Raw genomic sequence first — 23,780 nt, 5'->3', positions numbered from 1 at the left:
CTCACCGCTACGCATAGGGTCTTTTCGCTCTCCTGCCTCTCCTGCCTGGCTCATCCTTTCCGTCATCCGTGACAAATGATCCATCCATTCTTTTTCTAACTTCTTCCAATTCAGGATCACAGGGGAGCTGGTGTCTATCCAGGCAAGCAATGGGCACAAGACGGGGTACATCCTGGATGAGACGCCAGTCCATCCCAGGACAGACAGACATACACATACTGTACACTCACGCCAAGGCCGGTTTTCCCAGAAGCCAATAACCTAATGGTATGTTTTTGGACTTTGGGTCTAAGGGAGGAAACTGGAACCCCTAGAGGAAACCCATGCAAACATGGTGACAACATCTCCACGCAGATAGCACCCCAGGCCCAGACCTGAACCCTAGTGCCCCGCACTGAGAGGCAGCAATGCGCCACCATGCCACTCAAAGTCAATTATAAAAGCCTATATATGTAGTATATATTGTTTTCTTTCTGGGGTCATAAGTGAAAGAAATGCCATTACACGGTCTAATTATACTATATCTTTTCTATATCAGTTCTAGTCCCCAGACTTGACTAGGCTACGTTTACATTACAGTCTTTTGCTTAAAGAAGTGCTACCTGTTCTTAATCCTGAATCTGTCCTCCCTCCAATTCCTTCAGTATACTGCTGCAAATGCTCAGTAAGAGATAATGGCTTGTTTGTGTGTCAATGTTTACTCTTACAGCAGGGGAATTCTGGTTAAACCCTGAAATGCACAGGCGAATCAAAGGAGAGAGGAGGTCTGAGGCCAAAGTTCCACAAGGTGTGCTCTAATCCGGTGTCTGCATCCCTGTGATATCAAGAACAGAGAGCAGCTCTGCTCCCTCTACAACTGTAACCACACCTTAATCATTACAAATTACACATGAGTGATATAAATACAAGTTTACAGTGCTGGAGGACATTAAACTGTTTTTAGCACAGAAATATACTGCATGACCAACGCCTGGATTGAGCTCTCATCAAAGATGAGAAAATGGAAAACGAGAATCATAAACCATTACCATTCAAATAAGACACATCTCAGGACAAACATTTTCACAGATTTTTGATGACATTTTCATATAATTTTGAAACATTTTCACTTACACACCCGAAGAAGGCTCCACAGCCTAAACGTTGTTTCCTTTTATCTCTTTTCAGCATGAAATAAACCTTTACTTGTTCCTTTGCAGCCTACACATGCTGACGCAGCTCCCTACTTGAACTACTTTTGATGTTGATTTTCTAAAGTGGTCTAAAGGGACAGTTGCTTCATTTACTTGCAGCTTTTGTTTTCTTCAAACGTCTCTGTATTACTTAGTGTTATTATAAAGATATGTTTTTATTCTCACAGTTTAGTCTAGCAGTGATCTATGTTTCTTATTTACAGGCTTGGTCACCTTTATGTCCACGAGACATGTGAGATTCAAGGATAGGCTGATTCGATCTCGGAGAACTACCTACTGTTTTATCACCCTTCACATTGAATGTTCAATTATTTGAAACACGCAATCCAACTCCCCACTCCATTTGCTCTTGGCATTAAACTCCGCGTTATCGGGTTGGGGGTGGGTTTCGAAGTGCGTCACCTATGATTGGTTGAAATCTGAGAAGGGAACTTATTTGATTGGAAAGTCGAAGTATTGGAGGCGGGGCTCAGGTGTACACTTTTCTTCTGGAAAAGGGCCATGAACACATGAGCTGAATCTCAGAATGGATTCAACTGGAGGTGCGCTTTCAAGGGGACTTAAGAGTACGAAGGACAATTCTCCAGTATTAATTACAGGCGCAAAGGAAATAAATGACAACAAGCGTTATAAAACTTATTAAAAGTAAAACTAGTTTCAGTCTGCTTTTCATCTATCATTCGAATAATTGCTTCATTTTTACTTGAACTGCAGTACTCTCACTTGGAAACGAGAGGGATGGGCATGTAAAGTACGTGGACCTCTTAATAGTCAATTTTTGTTAGGAAGAAAAAGCTCTGAAAACAGGCAACAGGCGGCGAGGATTGGGACAATGTGTACCGCATACCTGCACTGACAGAACTGCGTGATGGACCTCAGCGCCGCAAGACACAGCAAACTAAAGGTTTTCACTGTGCTGGAACTTGAAACGAGGTTGACACTGCAGGAACGGGTAGAGTCAACTGCAGGTGAAGAAACCACTGCTGGTTAACACGAGGAGCTCCGGTTTCAGTTATCGGTGCACTCAGTTTGCAAGTCCTCTGCCCGCGGCGCCGAGAATTGACATATCTACAGGTAAAATGGAAAAACATTACGCTGTCATCCGTCTGGTCCCCGCCCAGGTCGACAGCAAAAGACCTGCTTAAATTGCTCGACAGAAAACATTATTGGAGCCAGCAGGTTCATTCTGAATTCACTTTTTGGACAGCGTACACTAGAAAAGTCTGTGAGTGAGCCACCCTCCAAAAAAGACACAACCCGAACGCATCTAATCATTAATCTTTCTCCTCTCTTCAAACGACGTCTGTCACATTCACTTGGAAAAAAAAAGCTCGACCTTATTTCACTCCACACCTACTGTATAGTCGGAAGAATAACAAGTGTCGTACACTTGTTTCTGTGTTTCTTGTGTTTTTGTCGTGCAAATTGTTTTTAACAAGGTTACTATAAAACCGGGAAAGGAATACAGTGTTTTATTGAACTTCCACCACGAGTGTTTTTTTTTGTCGTTTCCCAAAGGGCAGAGATCGGGAGCATGATGAAGTTCCAAAAGACAGTGTAGAAGTTTTTATAATCTCACACCTGGTACTGTTTTGTGAAGAAAAGGAAGAGGGTTAAGGAGAGATCTGTCTGGGCTCGTTCTCCGATACAGTGATGTGGCGTGCGACGAGGGAAGAAAAAAAGAAATACAGTATTTGAAGGAAAACGATTAAACAGTAATTATATCGCGAGGAGCCCTCTGAAGGCACGGAGCGCCCGGCGCAGTCTCTGAGAGAGAGCCCCTGGAAGAGCTCTCAAGCGCCAGGGCTTCTCTCCAATCTTCAAGAACACCGCAAAAACGCTGTTTCCACCTTAATTTGTTACGGCATTATTTAACATCTTCAAGAAGGGATGTCCTTGTTCAAACAAAAGATTCCCATACCTTGGGATTTACAATGGGGTGATCCTAAAACTTTCCTGAAGTAGAGGTGCGCTTAAAATCAAGCTGAAGTGCGCGCACACACACTTTCCAGAACTTCCATCCTTGAAAAACCGTTTATCACTATTCCCAGTCCTTTAATTTGTTCTGTTTGTAGTCGATATGGTATAAGCCCCAAGATACAACTCGTGAGATATAACTCGTGCATCGGGACTGTGCATTTTAACCTCTCGTCTCCAAGGAGTATGTCACCACTAGCGGGCAGGTAAGTTTGTTTTCGAAGCTGTAATTCTGGTTTATTGTTCTGAAAGAAGACAACGGAAGAGTTCATTGAGATAACCCCACCTCTCCGCTTTTTAAATTGTACAGACTAACATTATGCCTATATGCTCTGTTAATGTCTGTAAGCATTGTCTGATGCGTTGCGACCCTTCACAACAACAAAAAAAACAGCTTTCTGACAGTGGATGGAGTCGGTAGGGATATCAAATGTCTTTGTTTCTAACTAGAGGTCAAATAGACTTGTGAGGAGATGTTCCCCATATTTACCCAGAAGAAAAGTTAATGTCGTGCTAACTTGCATTATAATCTCTCTATATAATGTTTTTAAAGACTTACGTGAGATTGTGTTAAAAAAACAAGAGTCGATACTTTTTTCGTTTTTTTCTCTTTCTTTTCTTCCCCTCTTTCCGTTGAATATTTGACCACAAAAGCGCAAGAACGATTCTATGGACAAGCCAGTCCGGTTTTGGAAAATATAGAACAAGCTGAATTGGAATGTGACTGAAAGGAGTTTTCACTGCGAACTAGGACAATACAGGCAGAAATGTTTTATGATCATTCAGTCCAACAGTTCCATGGAGCTGAGACATTGCTTCAAAGAGAATTTTACGAATTCGCATTGCTATTCATGGTAAATGTTATATGTGCACACAGTAGTAAATTTGATTAACGCTTTTTCTTCTGGAAGCTTTAAATCTATGCATAACATTAAATTAATAAGCAGTACAATCTCTCAAAAGCGAATAAAGCGATTAACTACTTTTAACACCATATTGTACTATTGTACTATATTGCTTTCAGGAAAAATATGTTGGTATTAACACAGATTCGGCTAAACGCTTGGGGTGAGCCTCCCAGAGTGCAGAACAGCTTCAGAAGCGATAAGCCTTCCCGGGATGAGGACAAAACATTTTAAACCTCCCGCAGATTTCGGACGGGGGCAATGTGAGCTCTTCTTTATCAGTTTTCTTAGTGAGTGGAACGACGATGTCCGCATCATTCGCGTCTACATCTGAATATCTCTTTAAATATTTCCAAATGTGTTGTCTTTCCTTATCTATACACTGTCCCTGTGTTGTAATACTACGTGTTGTGAATGACTGCGTATTTGAAGTACACAGCTAGTAAACCTAGCGTGGCTCGGAAAAGAGGAACAGCGAGGAATTAAAGACGAGTTTTTGCTTTAAACATGGCCTGTTCATGGCATCGGAGTTGATTCTGTTCAATTCTATTATTTATGCCAAATATTACTATAAATGGTTAAAATAACCTAAGATGCCTGAAGCTTTGATGATAGATTTTTGTCACTACAATGGTATATCCATTCATTCATCCTGAATGGTAGCTCTCCCAGCTCCCAGTGTAAAATGTAAAAGGTATCCCTTAAAGCGGGGAGGGGGGATTAAAAACAACTCTTGGCACAGAGAATGTGTATGAGCACATTTGTGTGCCAGTTAAATACCCATGGGTAGGTCTGATGTGCTTACTTTGAGATGGAAAACCTATCAGCATTATAAAAGCCCCATTTAACTTGCTTCTCTATTCCTTGATGACTGCCTGCTTTTGTCATTTTGAAGGCTTTGCTGTATGACAGCTGGAATGTGTCAGTCAGATAGCAGGTGCATCCGTAGAATAGTCAAGTGTGATTAATAGTGGGCACTGTGAATTATGATGGGCACTGCTTGGCCTACTGATTAGAACAGTTTCACAGTTTCCAGTTTCTCCCTGTTCTCCTAGGGCAAGGGAAGGCTGTGTTTTGCAGAAAACAGCTTGTTTTGAAGATGTACTGTATAATAATTATGGGACAGGGAATAAGGAAAGTACTTGAAGTACTGAAAGCAGAGCATATCAGAGCGTATCCCTGGAGGTCCATAGGGCTCTCTGTTTTTTTCTTTTATCCACACACTTAACAGATCTCATTACTGCGCTTAAACAATCAAATAAAACCATGTGTTTATAGTGATCAATGATTTAAAGATATCTTTCAGCTTGCATGATTCTCTGTCCACAGTTGACCAGAGCTGACTATGGGTATCGCAGAGACGCAGTGATTAGTGTTTATATGCCTTTCAGTCTAGAGATCGGGGATGGTGGAATCTTGTGGTCTGAAATCCGTGGCTTATGACTTGCTAATGATGCCAGATTATCATAGCAGTATGTTACATACAGGGGCTGGAGAGCATTATTTCAAATTTAACCAAGCTCATTTAACAATGACACTTAAATACATAGTAGAAAAGATCTGCTGTAAATGTATGCTCTGTTTAGTTAATTTCTTCAGTATCTGCACAAGCCTTGTAGAAACACTTAAATCTCTAGGTATTATATCTGGCTGCAAACATACCTGTCTTTCAGTAAAAGCAGTGTCCTATAGGGATATTTGTGATTTCTAGTTGTTAAAGGATAACACAATAACCTCAATGGTATGATGGATTAATAGGATTTATTCTATGTCTAGACACAGAAAGTAATGGGGCAGATGAGTGGATAGAGTGCTTATTTAAAGCTACACAGCCAGGGAGTTCTTAATTAAAGCAGGTATTCAATGAAGGAACATTGGTTGCTTATAAAAACCTTGGAACCAAAGTATCCTGAACTAGCCTAAATTGCCACATGTAAATTCTTCTGAGACAGTCAGGCCAGTGACATCATTGTAATCCATTTCCTTTTCTACTAGTAATGTTGTTTAATGGTAATAATAGTTTGCATATATAGTGGAATTTCATTCCTAAGGATCACAAAGACCTTGACATGTAGGAGAGGACCCATTTCATCCTGGAGATGAAGAGAGAACCTGCATTACCATTTGAATTAACAGGGAACTTCAGGAAATCCACATTGCACAAGCCCAGAGTACTATTCAGCCAGGATAGTGGGGTTAACATCCCTGCTCCTGCAAAAAGTGCTTGTGGGATCCTCATTGACCATTTGAATAACAGCACCTCCTACAACATAGTGGCCTGGGTCACCACAGTGGGGCATTGGGTTGGAAATCCCAGGCTAGAGGTAACCGCTAAAAGGAAAGAACACATTCCCAAATGTCGCAGAAGTTCTGTCCAAAGAAAAAGCAATATAAAAATAGGATCATTTGGACACACATTATAAACCCTCCAAAATAAATTGATTATTTAGCAAAATGTCAATGTTTCAGCACAAAAGTCTGGACAATCACATTAACAAAATGCCAGACCGACATCATATGATCACCTCTTCATATCCTTCTCTTTACCTTCGTGCCTTGCTTTTTTATTTGAAATACAGACACAGTAAAAAGGAAAGCCCAGGCTAGCCAGTGAAAGTATATTTGTAGACTGTGATTTACAGGCATAGAGATGAGCAATTATCTGTGAACTACTTGTTGGTTCCCACTCTTTAGCTGTGGTTTCCACTGCCAGGTGACCTGTGCTGCAGTCTGCTATTTTCTCAGCCCTCTTTTATTAGCGGCACATGCTGAACTGTGTCCAGGGGCAGAGGTCACATTCTCACCTGCACGGTGTGTACTCCAGCTGAGGAGGAAACATCAGCGCTGAGATGACATCACACAGCTTTCATTTGAAATCATGACATACGGAGTATGGATCCATTTAACTAGCTAACAGCCTGCGCCAAAAAACTTGAAATATTGAGATGCTCAGGTCCTTTAGAGGAAAGGGAACTACAGTAGGTAAATGGTATGGTTTTTGCAAACTAGCAAGCAGAACATTGGAAATGATTTTTTTCCAGTACAGTTCTTCCGTACTGTTCTTTTTTTGATTAAAACAATTCTAACCCTGTTAGATTCCTTCTTAACTAATCTACCCCTGCAGAGAGTGAGGAGTAGCATATGTACATTTGGAGTCTTTATTAAGTTCTGGGAGCTAGTCAGGTGTAGACAGTAAGGGATCAAGTAAAGGTTTATTCCTTGCTGAAAGGAAAAGAGACAGAACGTTTTGAGTGTCTTTTCAGCATGGAATAAACCTTTACTTGTTCCCTTGCAGCCTACACATGCTGACGCAGCTCCCCACTTGAAGGTGTAGACAGTTGTCCCTTCTGTAACCTGGTGACACATCCACAACTTACAGAAGCTGTGCTCTGTGTTTGAAGGTACTGCTGTATCCTGAGCTCAGAAAGCGTTGTGTTACCGTCTTAAATTTTACAGTCTGTTTCCAGTCAGTACCTGAAAGTGGGAGTAACATGTTTTGATGGTGTGATTAATGGCTACAGCTTTTAAACAAACATTTGAGCTTTCAGAGAACTTTTTTTCCCCCAGGCACAACTATAATAAAATTTTCAGAAACTGGATGATTTCTCTTTTCTTTGGGCACATTTTTTGGCTCATATTGATTAAAAACATTTCCTTTTCTACGGCATTTCCAGCACAACACCCTGATGCTGCTCGCTGGCTGTTCTATGCTGCAATTACCTTAATGAGTGTAATTTTGAGATGCTGCACGTTTTATGAGGGTCCCGGCAAAAATGACACAAATCAACGGTCCTTGTAATTAACAAGCGGCCATTCCTAGCTGTTTTTCTCAGAACAGCATGTTGCGCAGGGCAGAGGACTTGGCACGCAGGCTGGTCAAGGCCAGGTCTTTGTGTTCCTCCAGTTTCAGCAGGAGGGAGGAAAGGCTGGGGCTGATCTGAGAGGTGTGGGGGAAGATCTGTATCGTTTAATTGGACAGGGCAGCTGTCGACAGGGGTCAAAATCGAAAACAGTGTTCTGGATGGAGGCTCTTGAAAAGCCTCCTCCTAAAAAGATGAATAGGAGTAAATAGTCCTTTAATCAAGAAAATGAAAAAAAGACATTTTGCATTCGTTTTTTTGTAAAAGAACACAGGCTGCACTTTCTTTTTTTTTCTATAGAGAAACAAACCTGTATTAGTCATAAGCAGCCTGGAGAAGCTCATGATAAGAGTGAGAAATCTGAACTTACTTTAATCCTTGGCCCACGAATGCTGAGGTTTGCTGTTAGGAAGCAGCAAGGGGGCTTCCAAAATTTCCAAGATTTCCGAGAAGCCGTTTTGAGGATTTATGACTCATCTTCCTTTGCCGCACAGCCCTTGTCAGGTCTTCATGCTGTTTGTCAGTGCAACAATCCACAGAGCCCTAGTACTGCTTGATAATGTTTCCGATTAAGCGCTGTGACTTTGTAAGGGGAATTTTCAGCACAGCCAAAAGAGGACCAGGCCACCAGGTCAAAAAGAGGACCTTCATTCCTATATCAAACCTGCTTCTTGTTCTTTTCTGGGACAGTATACAAATTATTGTATCGGAGTGTTCTTGTTCCAATTCCAAAGATCATGATAATAGGATTTGTCGACTGCTGAGGTGCAGCTAAGGCACCTCTGAGCCTATCAGGGTTATGTCCTTTTTCTTTTCATACCTGTTGGTTTTCAGTAAGTGTTGGTTATTCATGCTGCAGTGCTGCCACCTGACTGGGACACCTGTGGAATTGGGCACATGAGGGGTGATGAGGGGTGAAGAGTTAAGATGGCACCCCTGTCATATTGCCCAAGCATCTCTTCAAGATGGGTCTTTGAAAAGCTGCTGGCCAATTCAGCTTGAAGCTTTTCTCCTGAAGCCTGATGCAGCAGCTTGTCTTTGGGGTGCTGGGAGCTTGGTGAACCCCAGCAGTTCTCTCTCTGGGGGTGGGAGTTAATGATTCTCAGTGCATGAAGGGGAATGTCTGACCTTGGTTCCTCTCTGCAGGAGTTTGGCTGTCACGGCAGGTCTAGCCAGGCTATTTGTTGTTATTAATGACTGCTCTGCGACCTGGGGCTGGGGCTTTTGTGCTAAGTGGGCTTTAAGTATCTGCCCCGCTCTCTCTTGCCCTGATTAAATCTCAGAGGGGTGTGTGTATAATTGAATATCCGTGTTTGTTTTCTCTTCTGTGTGTTTCCAGGAGGCTGTCTCAATGCGTGGCTCTGACCTTCCTCACTCTCCTGGGCTCCTCGATGTGTTGGTCCTCCCAGCCCGTAAGGCACTCTTGTTCATTTACACAACCTTTGCACCTCTTTAGCCGCCGTTTCAAAGTCCTTGACGCCTGCTGGGTTCAGGCTCTGGAGACAAAAGTTAGGTTTTGTTTCTTTTGTTTTGCTCCGATGATTTGCTCCCTCATGCTAAAACGAGCACTCCCATAGCACCATGCAATCACCCGGTTCTCTGTCGTCTCCATTTTGTGATGAACATCAGCCTTCCGATTAAGTGTTGATGTCGGCACAAGAGCAGACTTCAGAAAACTGTTTTATTTCTGTTCAATTTGATTCGTAGTGTTTCATATACATTTTGCATATGACCAGGGTCTCCACCTTGACTGGGGTGAACCTTTATATTGTATGTTTGCATGGCACTGAACCCCAAATTCTCCAAATTGCAAGTGGGGTAGCCATAGGCAGAAAAGTGTTCCAGGCTGTACATCAGTGCTTCTCAGTCCTTCTCCTGAAGAACCCCTTCGTGTTTTGTGTTCCATCTGAGCCTTTAATCCTTGAAGGTGATTGATATGTACAGTAGTTCACTAGGATCTTTTGTTTGTGCTCTTACCAAATCAGATGAGATTGGCAATTACTATCAACACTTAACAGAATTCTGAATTGTTCACCTGCCTTCTTTCAGGTATGTGGTATCCAAGAAATCCAGAGTGTGTGATAAAGTCATTCCCACTATGTCTGGTCATTATAAATTGTTTACTAATGAAGAGCTATGTAGATTGAAACAAGGCAACATGCAAAATTCAAAATCTTGTCTGTTTCACCTTTTTCAGATTCCTCTTTGTGTCTCACTCCAAGCGAGTCTTAATCTTAATCCCCAGATTTTTTTATTTATTTCGTAATGTGGAAATTTTACTGGAGGCAAAGGGAAAGCAAATTATTAAGAAAATAGTAGGGTTCTCTCTGCTAATTTTTCACTTATTTCTGCCTTTGTTTATAACCAGATTGTAATGGCAGCAACGGGTTTAAAAGGTCTAATCAAGCAAGAAGTACATTCAAAGGCACAAAATAGCCTGTTGAGAATCTCAGCTCTAGATAGCAGTATGAACAGGATTGTTTCTCATCTGTATAGTGTAGGGAGAGCTGTGGAGGTTTACCCAGGTGTGCTGCGCTTATGCTATTGGACCACGAATGTCTGTCAATCTTCGATTTTCCCACGTAGGATAACAGTCCTGAAACTCAGACAAAACATCGTGCAGTAGTTGCCGTGACAGCTTTCACGGTTAGACTACAGCGGCCTGTAAAGGGGGAGGAAGTGGAGGGAGGGATTGCTTGCGTGCTGTACTGTGTGGTAAAGGCAGCTTGTTTTTCAGCACCTCAAGGGCCCTTAACGGCACCTGATAGGATTTATCTCTTCATCTGTCCTTCTCCTGCCGGTACCCGTGGCCTCCTTTCTTTCTCCTTTTACTGCCATCTTTCATCGCTCCATCTAGGGCTGGTGAAGGGTCAGGGAGGTGGTGTTGGGGGGGGTCGGGAGGCTGTTTTGAGAAAAGGAAGACCCCCCTGCCCACGCCACCCAGAGAGAGAGAGAGGCAGACTTGCAAAGACAAAGAGGCCATCTTTTTTATTAACTCGGCTTTAACTCCAAATTCCTTTCCCCACAAATAGCTCGCTAGAGACGTCAAAGGCACACAGGCACTGCCTCTCAAGTTACCTTTGCCGCTTAGGGCACAGGTTTAAAAACTGCTAAAAACAGCAACAGAAAAAATATGTGAGGTTAATGCCTCATTCGTGCCTCTATCATTGCTTAAAGGCCTCCAGGCAACCCCCGGCCTTTGCTATCATTCTGGCTCAATGTCATTTGTTTGTGCCTTCGCTTCCTGAAATAAAAAAAACATGGTATGTTTTTTTCCGGTTTTTATAACGCGGTGGCCTTCTACAAGATGCAAATGTTCTCCATCCTGATCCAGATCTTTTTTTCCAGCATCTTAGCAGTGTGTGTGAACCCCGAACCCCAAAGGCTTTCCCTCTGCGGCCCTCCTTTCATCACTGTTTTCTAAGAATAGCCAGAGGGAGCCCAGGGTTTCAAAGGTGAAAGGCCGGTACATTAATTCCCAGCATCGACAAGCCCCCTTTCCAACTGCTACCAACACTAATTTGAGTTTCCCTGTTGGCGGTAATGAGGGCAGTTCCAGGTCAGTCTGCATTGCGAAATGATAGACTCTAATCATAAAGCATTACTGCTCCAGTATGGTGCACTCATGTATCATTCACCCTTCATGACCTGAGCCCAGCGTGGTCAGGCACTCAGTAATAATATGTCATATACAACAGTGGGCTGATGGCGGTGAAAAGCCAGCAACGGCAGTGCTGTTTTTAAAGAGGAATAATGACATTTTCTTATTGGCCATGAGATTTTTTTATCTTTCCCGAGGTCTAATTTATGCAAACCGGTAAGAAATATAATCGAACGCACCAGTTGTGACTACTTACAGTGCTACATTACAAATACTCACAATGGAGGTTTCACTGCACGTGGAGGATGCAAAGGGTTAAACCTTTTGAGTTAAACAGGCACACAGCTCCCCTGTATGGAGCTGTGCCAGTGAAATCCACCTTTAGGGAAAATTATTGGAATGTGTTTAAAACGGCTTTTGCACTGTTGAGTTGTTTGAGGTTGTTCAGCAATGTTTACAGTTAACAATTCGTACTGAATGCTTGAAATAGATCTTATGATGGAACTGCTATAAATTTATTGTGATTTCACACCAAGAGCTTTCAAATTACATAGCTGCCAAGGATGGATTCACTGAGACAGGAGAGAGGAGGGAGTGCCCCACTCCTCATATCCGTTCTACATTCCCAGAACACTTCCACCTCTAAGGGGAAGACCAGCTATTTATGACCAATAGCTGAGGCAAACAATGACGCTGCTCTACCCGTATTCCCAGAATAAGACTAGGGGCTTAACAACAAAAGGCAGCTGTACTGTTGTAAGGCAGAATAATGTGCCCTCAGCTATGAAACATTGCATTTATTTCACCTATGCGGATGGCTAGTAGTTCTGTCCCAGGGGGTAGTAATGTGGTTTGGGCTGATGAATGCTGTGGGGATAAATGATTGAACAGTTATTGCAAGCATCTTGACACCCTGTGAGAAATTATCTTGGGGGATAGACAGTGAGCTGAAATCAGATAAAGGGGAAGAATTTACTAGGTCAGTAAAAACAATGCTTCCAAGAATGACTGAGAATGAGCTGCTGGTAGAAGCTGTGAAGCCCATAGGTTGTTTTTTTTCCACACATTTCATGGCATTTGTCTTTGAAGGCAGCCTGTTCTCCTCTTTGTGGTGGGTCTGTTCTACCTTTTCTGTTCCTCCTCTGCACTTTCCCATTTCCTCATTCCCTCTCTCGTTCTCTTCCTCTGCCACTATTGCACTGTCTCTCTTGCACTCCTCTTCTGTTTTTCATGTTTCCGTCTCTGCACATATCTTTCAGGGAATTTTCCTCCTCTCTCTCTCTCTCTTCCTTTCAGTCTCACTCCTCCTCGCTCATTTTCCCTCTCTGCCTCCCTGCCTCAGGTGCTCCTGGGCTCAGCCGGGGACGAAACTGTGCCTCCTGGCCGTGTCCGTCGCCAGCTGCGATTTGGGAACGAGTGGAGCTCTTGGAGCGGCTGGTCAGCCTGCTCGCGCACCTGTGGGGGAGGGGCCTCTGTCCGTACCCGCACCTGCATCACCAGGTTAGGACCGGGCAAGATGCAAGCATGGCAGAGCCTGGCTTCACATGTACTGTTGTACTGTACTTGGGGGTAGAAACACTGACATCTTCACTACCCTTTAAAACTGCAGCAGGTGTTATACCTGAAAAAGAAGGTATTTATTTTTATAAGTTTTCTTTTTGGAAAAAGCCATATTCATGCACATTTTTATTGAAATATTAATAGTCTGTTGCCATATTTAACACCTCTATTATCGCAGATGACAAAACAGGAATGAGTGGAGCTTAGTGGAGCTTAAAACATTTGAGTACAAAACACAATGATTTAGTAATAGAGCCCTCCTGTGGATTTAACCTCTTCTTGCTTCTTTCCTCTTACATAGGCTCTAAACACTTCTGATGATAAAGTGGGAAGCAGTAGTCAAATCATTAAAACCACACCTCCTTCCTTGGCAATAAGGAAATGCCTGACAAATAGCGGGGCTCCTACATCTGCACTTTGCAAAAAATCACAACCGCTGATGCCAAACAATGGACACAGGCTTTGCTGAAATGTTTGGGGCATTCTGTTGCAGGAACCCACTTGGGGGGCCGTGTCCTGGAGAGCCCAGGCAGTACAAACTCTGTAACTCCAAGGTGAGGATCTCCACACAGCCCTATGCAAAGCTCCTCAGCCCCCATGTTCTGAGAATTGGGCCAACTTCCTGATTCTTTGCTTGTGTGTAGCAGCTGGATATTGACGGTACAGGTTTGCATATGCAGATTTGAACTTTGATAATAGAGCAGAGCAGTTGAGATTATGATGTCATCAGACATCTTTCCAGCACTTAAGACGTCCAAGTACCTGCCACAAAAGAAGCAATTGTGCTGAGCCATTTCTCTGAGCACAGTAATCATGGAGCGTGTGCATTTATTTTTGTTTGATATATTCTGTTGCACCAATGCGCAGGCTGAGATTTACTCAGTTATCACTCTGAGTGATTTAAAGAGGTCACTTTTGGGTTTTTACTATGTGATCGGATTTTCCATTGCAGTGCTGTTCAGACAAAACTGCTGCTTTTGGTGACCTGAGGGTATGGAGAAGCAAAACTTAACATAATTCATCTTTATGTACATGGCAGTCCTAGTAATATGTGTTTAACATTGGGAATTAGAAGGTGTTTACGCTATATCAAAACCATTTCCTGCTTGCCTCTCCACACGGGGAACTATGTGCTAAGTGTATGAGCAAATATTAGGAAGTACCAGCTACACCGTACCTAATGTTAGGTATGTTAGGTTGTATACAGACAGCCTATTCTGAGACATTGATATAACTTGTGGTCATAGAGTAAGAGTAGACAATAACTTGCCCCTCCATTCTGGCATCAAAATTGACTCATGTTTTCACCCTTCTGTTGAATTCAAAAACTGTTTTAGAAGAATCTGGTAATCTAGAGAAATTTCAGCAACTGAAACAGGTCATGAGCAGCAAGTAATCATCAGACTGTAAGAAAGGTTCCAAACAAGATGGGGTCACCTGGGCCATTTTACATGCTGGTTGCTGGTAGCTGGTAGCTAATTTATTTTTCGTGGTTTTTGAATGAAGCTGAGTTATCAAATCTAACAACATTACTAGGTAACTATTCCAGAACCCTTATGGTCCCAGTTCTAGACTCTGTTATTCTTTTTAATCTCCAGTTCTGTGTGTGAGGAAGCTGCAGATATAGCCAAAGGTGCAGGGAGTGTGCATGAATGAGTCAGCACAGGGTGTGTTGATCAAGGCGGCAGTGCTTAATAGAGGCATACTTCAGAGATGACCAAGTACGGGGAGCAGGTTGCTGCAAGCTCTCTGCTCTGCTGTCTTCCCTTCTAATGGTCAGAGTATGTGACTGCAGTTCATTTTTCACATGCAGGAGTGCTTGCCGGGGTCAGTGGAGTTTCGGGAACTCCAGTGTGCCGCATTCAATGACCGACCCCTAATGGGCAGAGCTACATACAGGTGGACAACTTTCCATGGAGGTGAGAGAGCCCAGGCCTTTCCTGCAGCAGTCCTTCAGCATTGCTGGTTGTGGCATTACCGTTGCCTCTTTCCAAGCTGAGGTATCTTAAAAAGCAGTTCCCTGCTTGCATCATTTTGTGCATACCTCTAAGTTTTGAATGTGCCTGATCTCATGTAGGTCTGTCTTTCTCTTGCACATCTGTTTGTGTGTCATCCTGTGTATTTGCTAGTTTTCCCATCTGTAATCATGGCCAGCCCAGTCTCAAGTACCTTACTAGACATTGCTGTTTCTCCTGTTTGTCCCCCATACCTCTCCTGGTTTTGTCTCTCCAGGTTCAAACCGCTGTGAGCTGAGCTGCCTGGCAGTAGGGCACAATTTCTACTATAACTTTGGGCGTGTTCTGGATGGCACACCTTGCCACACAGAACCAAAGGGAGTCTGCGTCAATGGGCAGTGTTTGGTGAGTTATACAGATGGAACTAACCAACATACATATCAGCCTTTACAGAAATGCATTTAGAATATGCAGACTGCTAAACCTCACAGTGATCTGGACTGAATGTTTTGGCTTCCGTTTTCTGCACTTCTCCCAGGTGGCGTTAGGCTAAGATGCAGAGATTCTATGGTCTTACAAAGGCTACCAAATCTTTAATTTCTGCATTCTCCAAGAGCCCCAGCCAAAGAGTTGTAACTAGCTATCAGGTGTATATCTGATCATTAGTGAAGGGACACTTTCTCCCTTGGCTGCCTGTGAAAGGAAGATGCTGGAGGTCTAGAGAGCAGTTACGTGTTGGCTGTGCTTTTTGTGCGAGGAGCACAATTGGTTCTTAGCCAATAGGAAAAAGAACAGGCTGTGTTCATGTCAAGATATAATTTATGGACTGTAAGGTCTGCAGTGCTCCTGACCTGGGCAGGCACTGAGGGCTATTACAAGAGTGTGACTGCTCCAGAGAAGAGGCAGACGGAGATTATAGCTGAATGGGAGGCACTGATTATGTTTGATTGAACCCAGACCTGCTCTCTGACCCCAGTCCCCACTATCGGTCTAGGATACCTGCTCTAGCAGTCTGCTTTTTTCAGGGTACCTTTGCTCACCCAGCCTTGTGGGGTTTTTTTAACTCTTGTGAAACCATGCCCTTAAGCGCTTGACTTGGTAAGTATATACTGATTCATATCACATCGTTTCAGATCCTGTACCAATGCATAGATAGAATCAGCGCAGGACGAGGGAGGAAGTGTATTTAACTATATGTTTCTCAAAATTCTGTGGAACGCTTGAACAGTCTTCCTTCAAATATTTTTCATGTCAGTGTGGTACAGTAGCTCTTCTGATCCTGAAGCACAGTTGCTCCACTAAAGATTGCAGTCAGTGGGTGGTGGTAGGCACTGGCGTCTTTTGCTCCATTTCTCAGAAGAGCACTTACACCACAGGAACAGGAAGCTCAAAATGTTAAGGCTCCCCACATTCTCTCTCAGGGAATATCTGCTATGCAGCCCCCGTGCTGTGGAACAACATTACCGCCACCTCTGGCCTCCCCCTTTCCCTCTCCTCCTTCACCCTCGCTTTCCCGTGGTCCAGGGAGAGCCTCTTATCACCTATCTAATCTTTCTCCGTCCCTCCCCTCCTGCCTTTGTTTTCCCTGTGGTATTCCTGTGTAAATATGCAGGGTCAGGGCAGTTTCGGTCCGTGACGTGGAGGGCGGATACGGTCTGCTGGCACCACCCAGCAGGAGAATGACATGTGTGTGAGATGGGGATGGCGTGAAGGCCCCTCTTCTCTATGCGGCACTTGTCGCCCCAGGAGATCCCAGTCTCAGCCCTGGCTGAGATAAGGCTGGGGCGTGCGACTGAACGGTATTTTTCAGAAATAATGAGGGGGCTGATATTGTGCAATATGACCGCTTTTCTGTAGAAGGAAACTGTGTCAAAATGAAAAATGCTCTGCATCCACATGACTTGGGCACACCTAACCACGTTGATAAAAGACATTCTTTCATGTTAGCTTAAGAAAATGAAGGCAAAGGGAGAGGTGACTGACTTTTGTACTGGAAGATTGTCATTTCTATTTTTTGATTATTACCTTTTCTCTTGGTCACAGGAGCCTGGCTGTGACCTGATCTTGGGCTCAGCACAGAAGGAAGATGCCTGTATGGTGTGTGGTGGGCACAACACCACGTGCTTGCATCATCACAATGTGTACCAGAGCCACAGCCAGGCTGCCGGTGAGTGCCTGCACTGATCTAAGCAAAACCGTTCAAAAACGGTACATTCACTCATTAATAGAGCTACCACGTATCTGTCCATCACTTTCCATCAATAAAGTCCATCTACTTTCTACAATCACTTAGTCCCGTGGAGAGTTATAGTAAACTGGAGCCAAACCCAGCAATGGGTGTGAGGCAGGATGTGTCTCAAACAGGATGCCAGTCCTTTGCAGGGCACCCAAACAATCCAAACAATTAAGCCATGCCAACAACCCTCTATAATGTCTCTTTGTACTGTGTGAGGAAACTGGAGCACCTGGAAAAAGACCCACATAGAAATAGAAAGATTCCACTCCAGGCAGCTCAGTCTGGATTTAAACCTAGAGCCCAGGGGCCCTGCCAGCTTACCTTGTGAGGGCAATCAACATGATTCAATAATGCTTTTTTGTCATTTAAATTTGTTGTGATTGATATTTCTAGGGCATCATGGTGGAAATGTTTCTCAGTGGTTAACCATTCTTGTAACCTGAGTGGCATAAAATTCATCAGACCAGGCCTGTGGTCGAGTAGGCCTCATACTGTATCAAGTCAACATAGTCAACATGGTTCCAGTTCATATCCTGGGAGACAAATATAGACTGAAGGAAATGATCAAGAGACCAAGTCAAGGAGTTACAAGATCACATCCAAGTCTTGGCAGGGTTAAGACCAAGTCCTGCTGTTCTATGTCTGAAAAGAGTAATCTGACATGAGTCCTACTCACCTACTATACAGTACAACCAATGGTACAGTAGTCCAGTTACACCAAAGATTTCAGTAAAGTGGATTTTAAATGCTCATAAGGAAAAGAGGGACAGTGTTCAGCTGAATCAAGTAAGAAGGCACCTACAGCATCAAAGTTGAGGTGCAGCTGATCCCTAACCCTAGTCTTTATAAAAAAGTGAGTCACACATACGACCCTGACACCTCCAGCACTTCACTCGGCAACATGTTTTCTTGTAAAACAGCAGTCCTTTTATGCCAGTCCTTGTGTAGTGAGTGAAAATACTTGGCATAATTCAAGTGAGCAGAAAACAGGCGATAATGCTTGCTTTGTTTATAGAGTCTAAAACGTGTTTAAGTTCTCCCACTCCCATTTTCCGAATAAAATATAACATATTTGAAGTGGCTGGTACAAAGCTGTGCAGTTAGGTCCACAGCCAGCAGGGCAGGGCCTCTGCATCTCCACACTGTGCAGCTCTGCTGCAAGAAAGCCAAGACTGCAGATGGGCTCAGGACTGATGCTGGAGAATATAGAAAGCCTTTTTTAACAGCACAAGCTTCAAGGCAACCCAGGTCCTCTTTGACCCTGAACTGAATGAAGAGCTTAGAAAATGGATGGATGATTCTTAGTGATTTTTGCAGCACTTCCGTACCTCTGATGTTTGTCGTTCAATTTTACACCACAGAAGTCTCACCAGCCAGAAAACAAGGAGTAAATTTAACCTGGGAGCTGAAAACTTTGAAAATTATCCTGGCTTTGTGCAAAATTAATAATACTTTCATTTTCAAGAGTAAGTGCCATGCAAAGAGCAAATAAAAGCAGGTCAACAAAGGCAAGTGTATATTCTGCCTAGATCGATATACTGTATATATAACCTTTCTCAGTTACTTATTAAGAGTGAGTAGAAGTCCATATAAATGATAGGATAAATGAATATTAATACCATGACCCTCACCAGGAAAAGCGGAGTGAAAATGGATGGATGGATGAATATTATTCAGCTCTGATCATTTCACAGTGCCACAGTTGAGAGCAATTTAAAGAGATTTCTGCATTATATACAATAATCAAGTGAATGCCTGTACTGGTATGTGTGCCCATCGACCCAAGCCTCTCCATCTCCTCTCAGGTCCTTTTGGATACAATGAAGTTACTATGATTCCTGCAGGAGCCACACACATCCGTGTGACTGACAACAGCAAGAACTACTTGGGTAAGAACCAACGCTCTCGCAGACCTGATAAATGTTCTCCACATTTCTTGTTCTTCAAATGAGGTATGGAAAAGAACCAGGTTTTGGACTCCCTTCACGTCGTTTCCAATGGGGCTCAGCAGTCAATTGATCCAACCAATCTTGCTGGGACAATAAATTCTCTCCCATAATGGACAAATAGCTGGAGAAGGAGACCCTCCAGCAGAACTAGGAAAACGCTATTCCCCAGCTGTTGCCTCTTCCTGCTAAAACCCAATGGTCCTGCTGTGTTATGGGTGTTTGTCTCTATAAACACACCGCCCTGCATATTTTCCACTCTGTGCTGGGGACAAAAATAATGTGAGTTCAAATGGAAAAGACAATTAAACCAGCGATAACAAGGGTGGAGGAATAAGTTGGGGGACTGAAACATTATTTTAGATAAAATAGCTTCGAACCAGGTCATTATGCTATAAAAAGACATCAATAGATTTTAATAATGTGGTGTTGAAGAGTAGGCCTCAATAGAGCCTTGTATCATCTGGCATGCATTTTATCAGCACAATCATCATAAATTAGTTTGCTATTCCTAGCCAGGGTACACTGGGGAACCTGGAGCAGAGAAATGTGCCAATAATTGGCTGCCTCTGCCTGCCATTACAAACACTGGGAACAAGATACCTTAAGAGTCTGTTCTCTTTCACAGTAAGTGCCCGGCTGCGATCACAGGCATCTTCTAGTGGACACAGCCTGCTAGGCCAGTAAAAGAATCGGTGTAGAACTTTAGTGCTAAATTCAAGTATCTGTTTTTCTAGTTAAGAAACATTGATCCTGAAATGTTTATGCCTTCCCATGAAGGTTTTGTCATTAAAGCGCCGTACACAATGAATGTGATTCCTCCAGTGCACAGACAGGCAGTGCTCACAGCACTTGCAATGCATGATTTCCCTGGCAGCAGTGCTGAAGAAACAGCACCGCTCCTGGCTGAGCCAGACTGGTCAGTAGCTTCTTGTCGCATCCCTCAGCTCTGCAGAACGGCCGCTCCCAGTTCATAATCAACGGAAACTGGAAGATCAATGTACCGGGGGAGTACAGCGTGGCAGGGACCAAGCTGGTGTACAAGCGCTCTGCAGACCTGTGGGAGAGCTTCGAGGCCCCAGGGCCCACACAGGAGGACCTGCACATTATGGTCAGTTGGTGATTAATGGGATTAATTCACGTGTGTGTACCTGTGGTGGGTGGGGGGATGGGGGGGGGGCAGCTCCCTTTCAGTTTTTTTTTGCTTTGCAGCTTTTCCAGGATTTGGACAGGGCTCAGAAACCTCATACTTATACAGAAACTTGCATTAGCCACCTTGGGGAGAATATTCCTAATGTGTTCTTTTAGCAAAATAATTGTAATCAATTTCAAAAGTACTTGTATCCAGCTGTTATCAGGAAGTCACTTAATTCTGGTAAAGTTTGTACAACCAGTGGCCTAAACCCAGAAGCATTGGAGAGCAGGGCAGGACTGTGCCCTGCCAGGACTTTGCAGCGGACGCGCATGATCATGCACAGTTAAGCAAGTCAGCATGTCTTTACAAAGTGGAAGGATACCAGTGCACCTGTGTGAACATGATCAAAACATGCAAGCACTACACGCCTGGCTCCTTGACTGAGAACTGATCCTAGGACAACAAAGACATAATTCCAACTTTGTCCTTTAACATAATATTGTATTTGATATGGATGGCTTTATATACTTCTGTTCTTCTGTAGGTTCTGTTCACTGACAGGAATTCTGGGATAGAGTACGAGTACTGGCTGCCCCCTGACCAGTATGCTCTGTATCACGGAGGGAGGAGTCAGCTGCGCCAGCCACATCATGCTGCCAGCTTTACGCCTTGGCAACCACCAATCACAACAACCACCACCCCAACAACCACCACCACCACCACCACCAGACCTCCTCACTTCGGTACATGACCTCTGTGGGATGAGCTTCCTCTTCAAGCTTGTAATACAAGTTTCCCAAGTCTAAAGTCCAGGGGCATGCAACTACATTGTTCCCAGTAACATTAGCCTATCAAACTACTTTCTGGAATTTAACTTGGGCATTTTCAGGATTAAACAACCTAACAATGGTTAGACACCTGAATTAAATGCTAATTTCTTAGGTGTGTATCAGAGTATTTATAAGACTGCATCTCATGCTACTCTCCATCTCATGCTACTCTGATGGCCTGTTTAAAAGCTTTGATCTAAAAAAAAACACTTATGTCACTGCAGTGATCTCTGCTCTGCTTCCCTACGTGACTGAGATAAGGAAGAGGGCTGGAGTATTAGGGACGCATAAAGCTCTGGGAACAATTAATACTTCTGTTATTCTTAGATGCCTGAACAGCGGACAGGTCTGACCGGTTGTCCTTCTCAGTCCCCTTAGGAACCAGGCCAGTGGGACACCCGTCAAATCAACCCCAGGCCCGGCTGGAGAGAGATGAGAACCAAAGCAACCTGCTGCCCCGGCCTCCTCGTGCCAGTGAGAACTGCTACAGCTCTCGGGCTGCCTGGTTTTATTTATTTAACATGTTTCACAGAGCCGATTTGAAATCGTTTTGACAAGCCAGTAACACAGCCGTGACAAAATGCCATCCTTACACACAGTGGACTCTGATCAGTCACCCCCCCCCAGCCCCCATGGATCATACAGGACTGAATGTTAATACTTTCACAGACAGCTGATGTCCAAACAATTACAAGCTCCTAAAGGATCCTGTGATTCTCTGAGAGAACGTGAAATATTATATTATTGGTTGCAGGTAAATGGATAAGTCACTCAGCCCCGTTTTTATAGCTGACAACCTGGCACATTTCAAAAGAGGAACTGGATAAGGTTCTTAGATCATTTATTGGAACTGTAACAAATGGCCTCCTCTTCTTTTGTAACTTCTTACGAAATCTGAATGCTACAGTACCTGACCACTTTCTTCAGCCTGTCGTTCTTAATCTTGTTGTCCTTGCTGTCCACTTGCTGCAGGGCACTGTGGCAAGTGCAGGAGGGTCCGGGGCAGAGGAGAACGCCAAAGACAGTACTGCCAGAAGGACTTTGGTGAGTCTCCAGCACTGGACCTGTCAATGAGCTGTGTTGGCTGAGTGGAGCTTCATGGGGCTTGTAGGTTTGAGGGACAGCCCTACCTCTAGATCTTCAGGCCTGAGTGCCATACAGGGAGAGGGTGTGTAAGCAAGGAAAAGCTGGTTGACAGATTAGCCTGAGTGCCCTATCGTGCAGTCTACCACCTCTCCAGTCATTGTGCGCCTGTCTGCCTCTCTGTCCTGACAGTGTTCCGTGCGAAGGTCATGGGGAAGCAGTACCGAGGCCAGGAGACACGCTATGACGTGCAAATCATCCACACCTACCGCAACCGTTTCCGCCTGGAACATCGGGAGTTCCTGTGGGTGCCTGATGTCTGTGACTGCCCCCTGCTGGAGGAGGGCCGCCAGTATGTGCTGATGGCCCGACGCCATGTCAACTTCGAGCGGACGCTCAACCGCATCCTGCTGGAGCCCGACAGTTACGCTCATGTCTACCATCCCCGTGAGGACAGGCTACTGCGGCCCCTGGAGCAGCAGTGTAGTAACCGGCGCTCCAGACTGCCCGCCGAGCTGAAGAGCTAGACTCCGCAGACATGCAGTCCAGACAGATCGGCCTCCACATCCTGTCTGCACACACACTCCAGGGGTGCTGTACACATGACATTCTGATTCCAACAAACTTGGGAGACTATATGGCGTGTTCGTGCAGAAACAGTGGCAAGACTGAAAGGGCTCGGAGGACAGGGGGCCCCAAGATCATCAGAAAGCTTTTTGGGCATGTTGGAACATAGACATGTGCAATGTAGAAATGGGAATAGAGAACACAGCTGGCAACATGTGAAGCCAATATAATTCAGAGAACACAAAGACCCTAGGACAAGCAAACAGAAATGAATGGTCTCCAGAAGGAAAGAGACACCCTGTTTGCTAAGTTCATTGCTAACACCTTCAAGGAGAACTCTTTCTGGAAACAACAGCCATTTCACAATTTCAGATACCAAAGATGGGATGTTCAAGCTGCACACAGTATTATTTCACTTTGGGCAACAGTCCAAAAGCAAACGTGCTGAAATGTACTATTGCACAGAAAGCCTACATTTCTAGCTGTGATTTTCTACGTAGAAACGTAAACAACCTACAACACACCTCATGCTGCAGATCCTCACAGTATTTCATGTACCAATCTAGACTTCTACACCAGCACATCAATTTGTATGTTTTCAATGCAGTTGTTTTTAGCGCAAAAATATTGTCTGTCTTACCAGGGTTGCTTTCTGCTTCCCTATCATAACCCTATAGGTTTAAGTACAGAGCAATGCATAGTGCTGACCATATTTATGAAACCACAGAATATAATGAAATCACTTTATAAAGTTTATAATGTTTTGAGTCACATGCATTTATATTTGTGCATTGTTTTTAAAATACTTTTTTAACCTAACAAAGTGTATTTTATTATAATTATTACTGGTGATGTTGTTATTATCCTTTGAGAATATAATATCACATTTCATCCTGAGGCCATCCTTGTGTGAATTACAGGTGGGATTTCCT

General features: G+C 43.8%; 1 protein-coding gene across 2 annotated transcripts; it reads left to right on the top strand.

The window, feature by feature from the left end:
• The first annotated feature begins 79 nt into the window (after positions 1–79).
• adamtsl5 (ADAMTS like 5) lies at positions 80–23,745 on the top strand. 2 transcript variants are annotated; one of them, XM_088641201.1, is made up of 13 exons: positions 80–267; positions 9,275–9,347; positions 12,879–13,036; positions 13,590–13,650; positions 14,910–15,015; positions 15,329–15,456; positions 17,095–17,218; positions 19,093–19,176; positions 20,181–20,344; positions 20,913–21,111; positions 21,568–21,672; positions 22,171–22,242; positions 22,474–23,745. In XM_088641201.1, the coding sequence occupies exons 2-13, from the start codon at positions 9,327–9,329 to the stop codon at positions 22,806–22,808; spliced, it is 1,557 nt and encodes a 518-aa protein (XP_088497327.1). In that variant the 5' UTR covers positions 80–267; positions 9,275–9,326; the 3' UTR covers positions 22,809–23,745. The 2 variants fall into 2 exon arrangements, with proteins under 2 accessions (XP_088497327.1, XP_088497326.1); XM_088641200.1 differs by lacking the exon at positions 80–267 and adding an exon at positions 1,420–3,376.
• The last annotated feature ends 35 nt before the right edge of the window (positions 23,746–23,780 follow it).

The sequence above is a fragment of the Lepisosteus platostomus genome, chromosome 7, assembly GCF_059453375.1.
Source record: "Lepisosteus platostomus isolate fLepPlt1 chromosome 7, fLepPlt1.hap1, whole genome shotgun sequence".
Taxonomy (NCBI): Eukaryota; Metazoa; Chordata; class Actinopteri; order Semionotiformes; family Lepisosteidae; genus Lepisosteus; species Lepisosteus platostomus.
Note: the sequence above shows the minus strand (reverse complement) of the source record. Positions and strands in the feature narration are given on the sequence as shown.

Coding starts and splice junctions, on each gene's coding strand:
- adamtsl5 (XM_088641200.1), top strand. CDS start 3,357: ATGTCACCACTAGCGGGCAG. Junction 15,457..17,094: donor GCGTCAATGGGCAGTGTTTG/GTGAGTTATACA, acceptor TCTTGGTCACAG/GAGCCTGGCTGTGACCTGAT. Junction 20,345..20,912: donor AGGAGGACCTGCACATTATG/GTCAGTTGGTGA, acceptor GTTCTTCTGTAG/GTTCTGTTCACTGACAGGAA.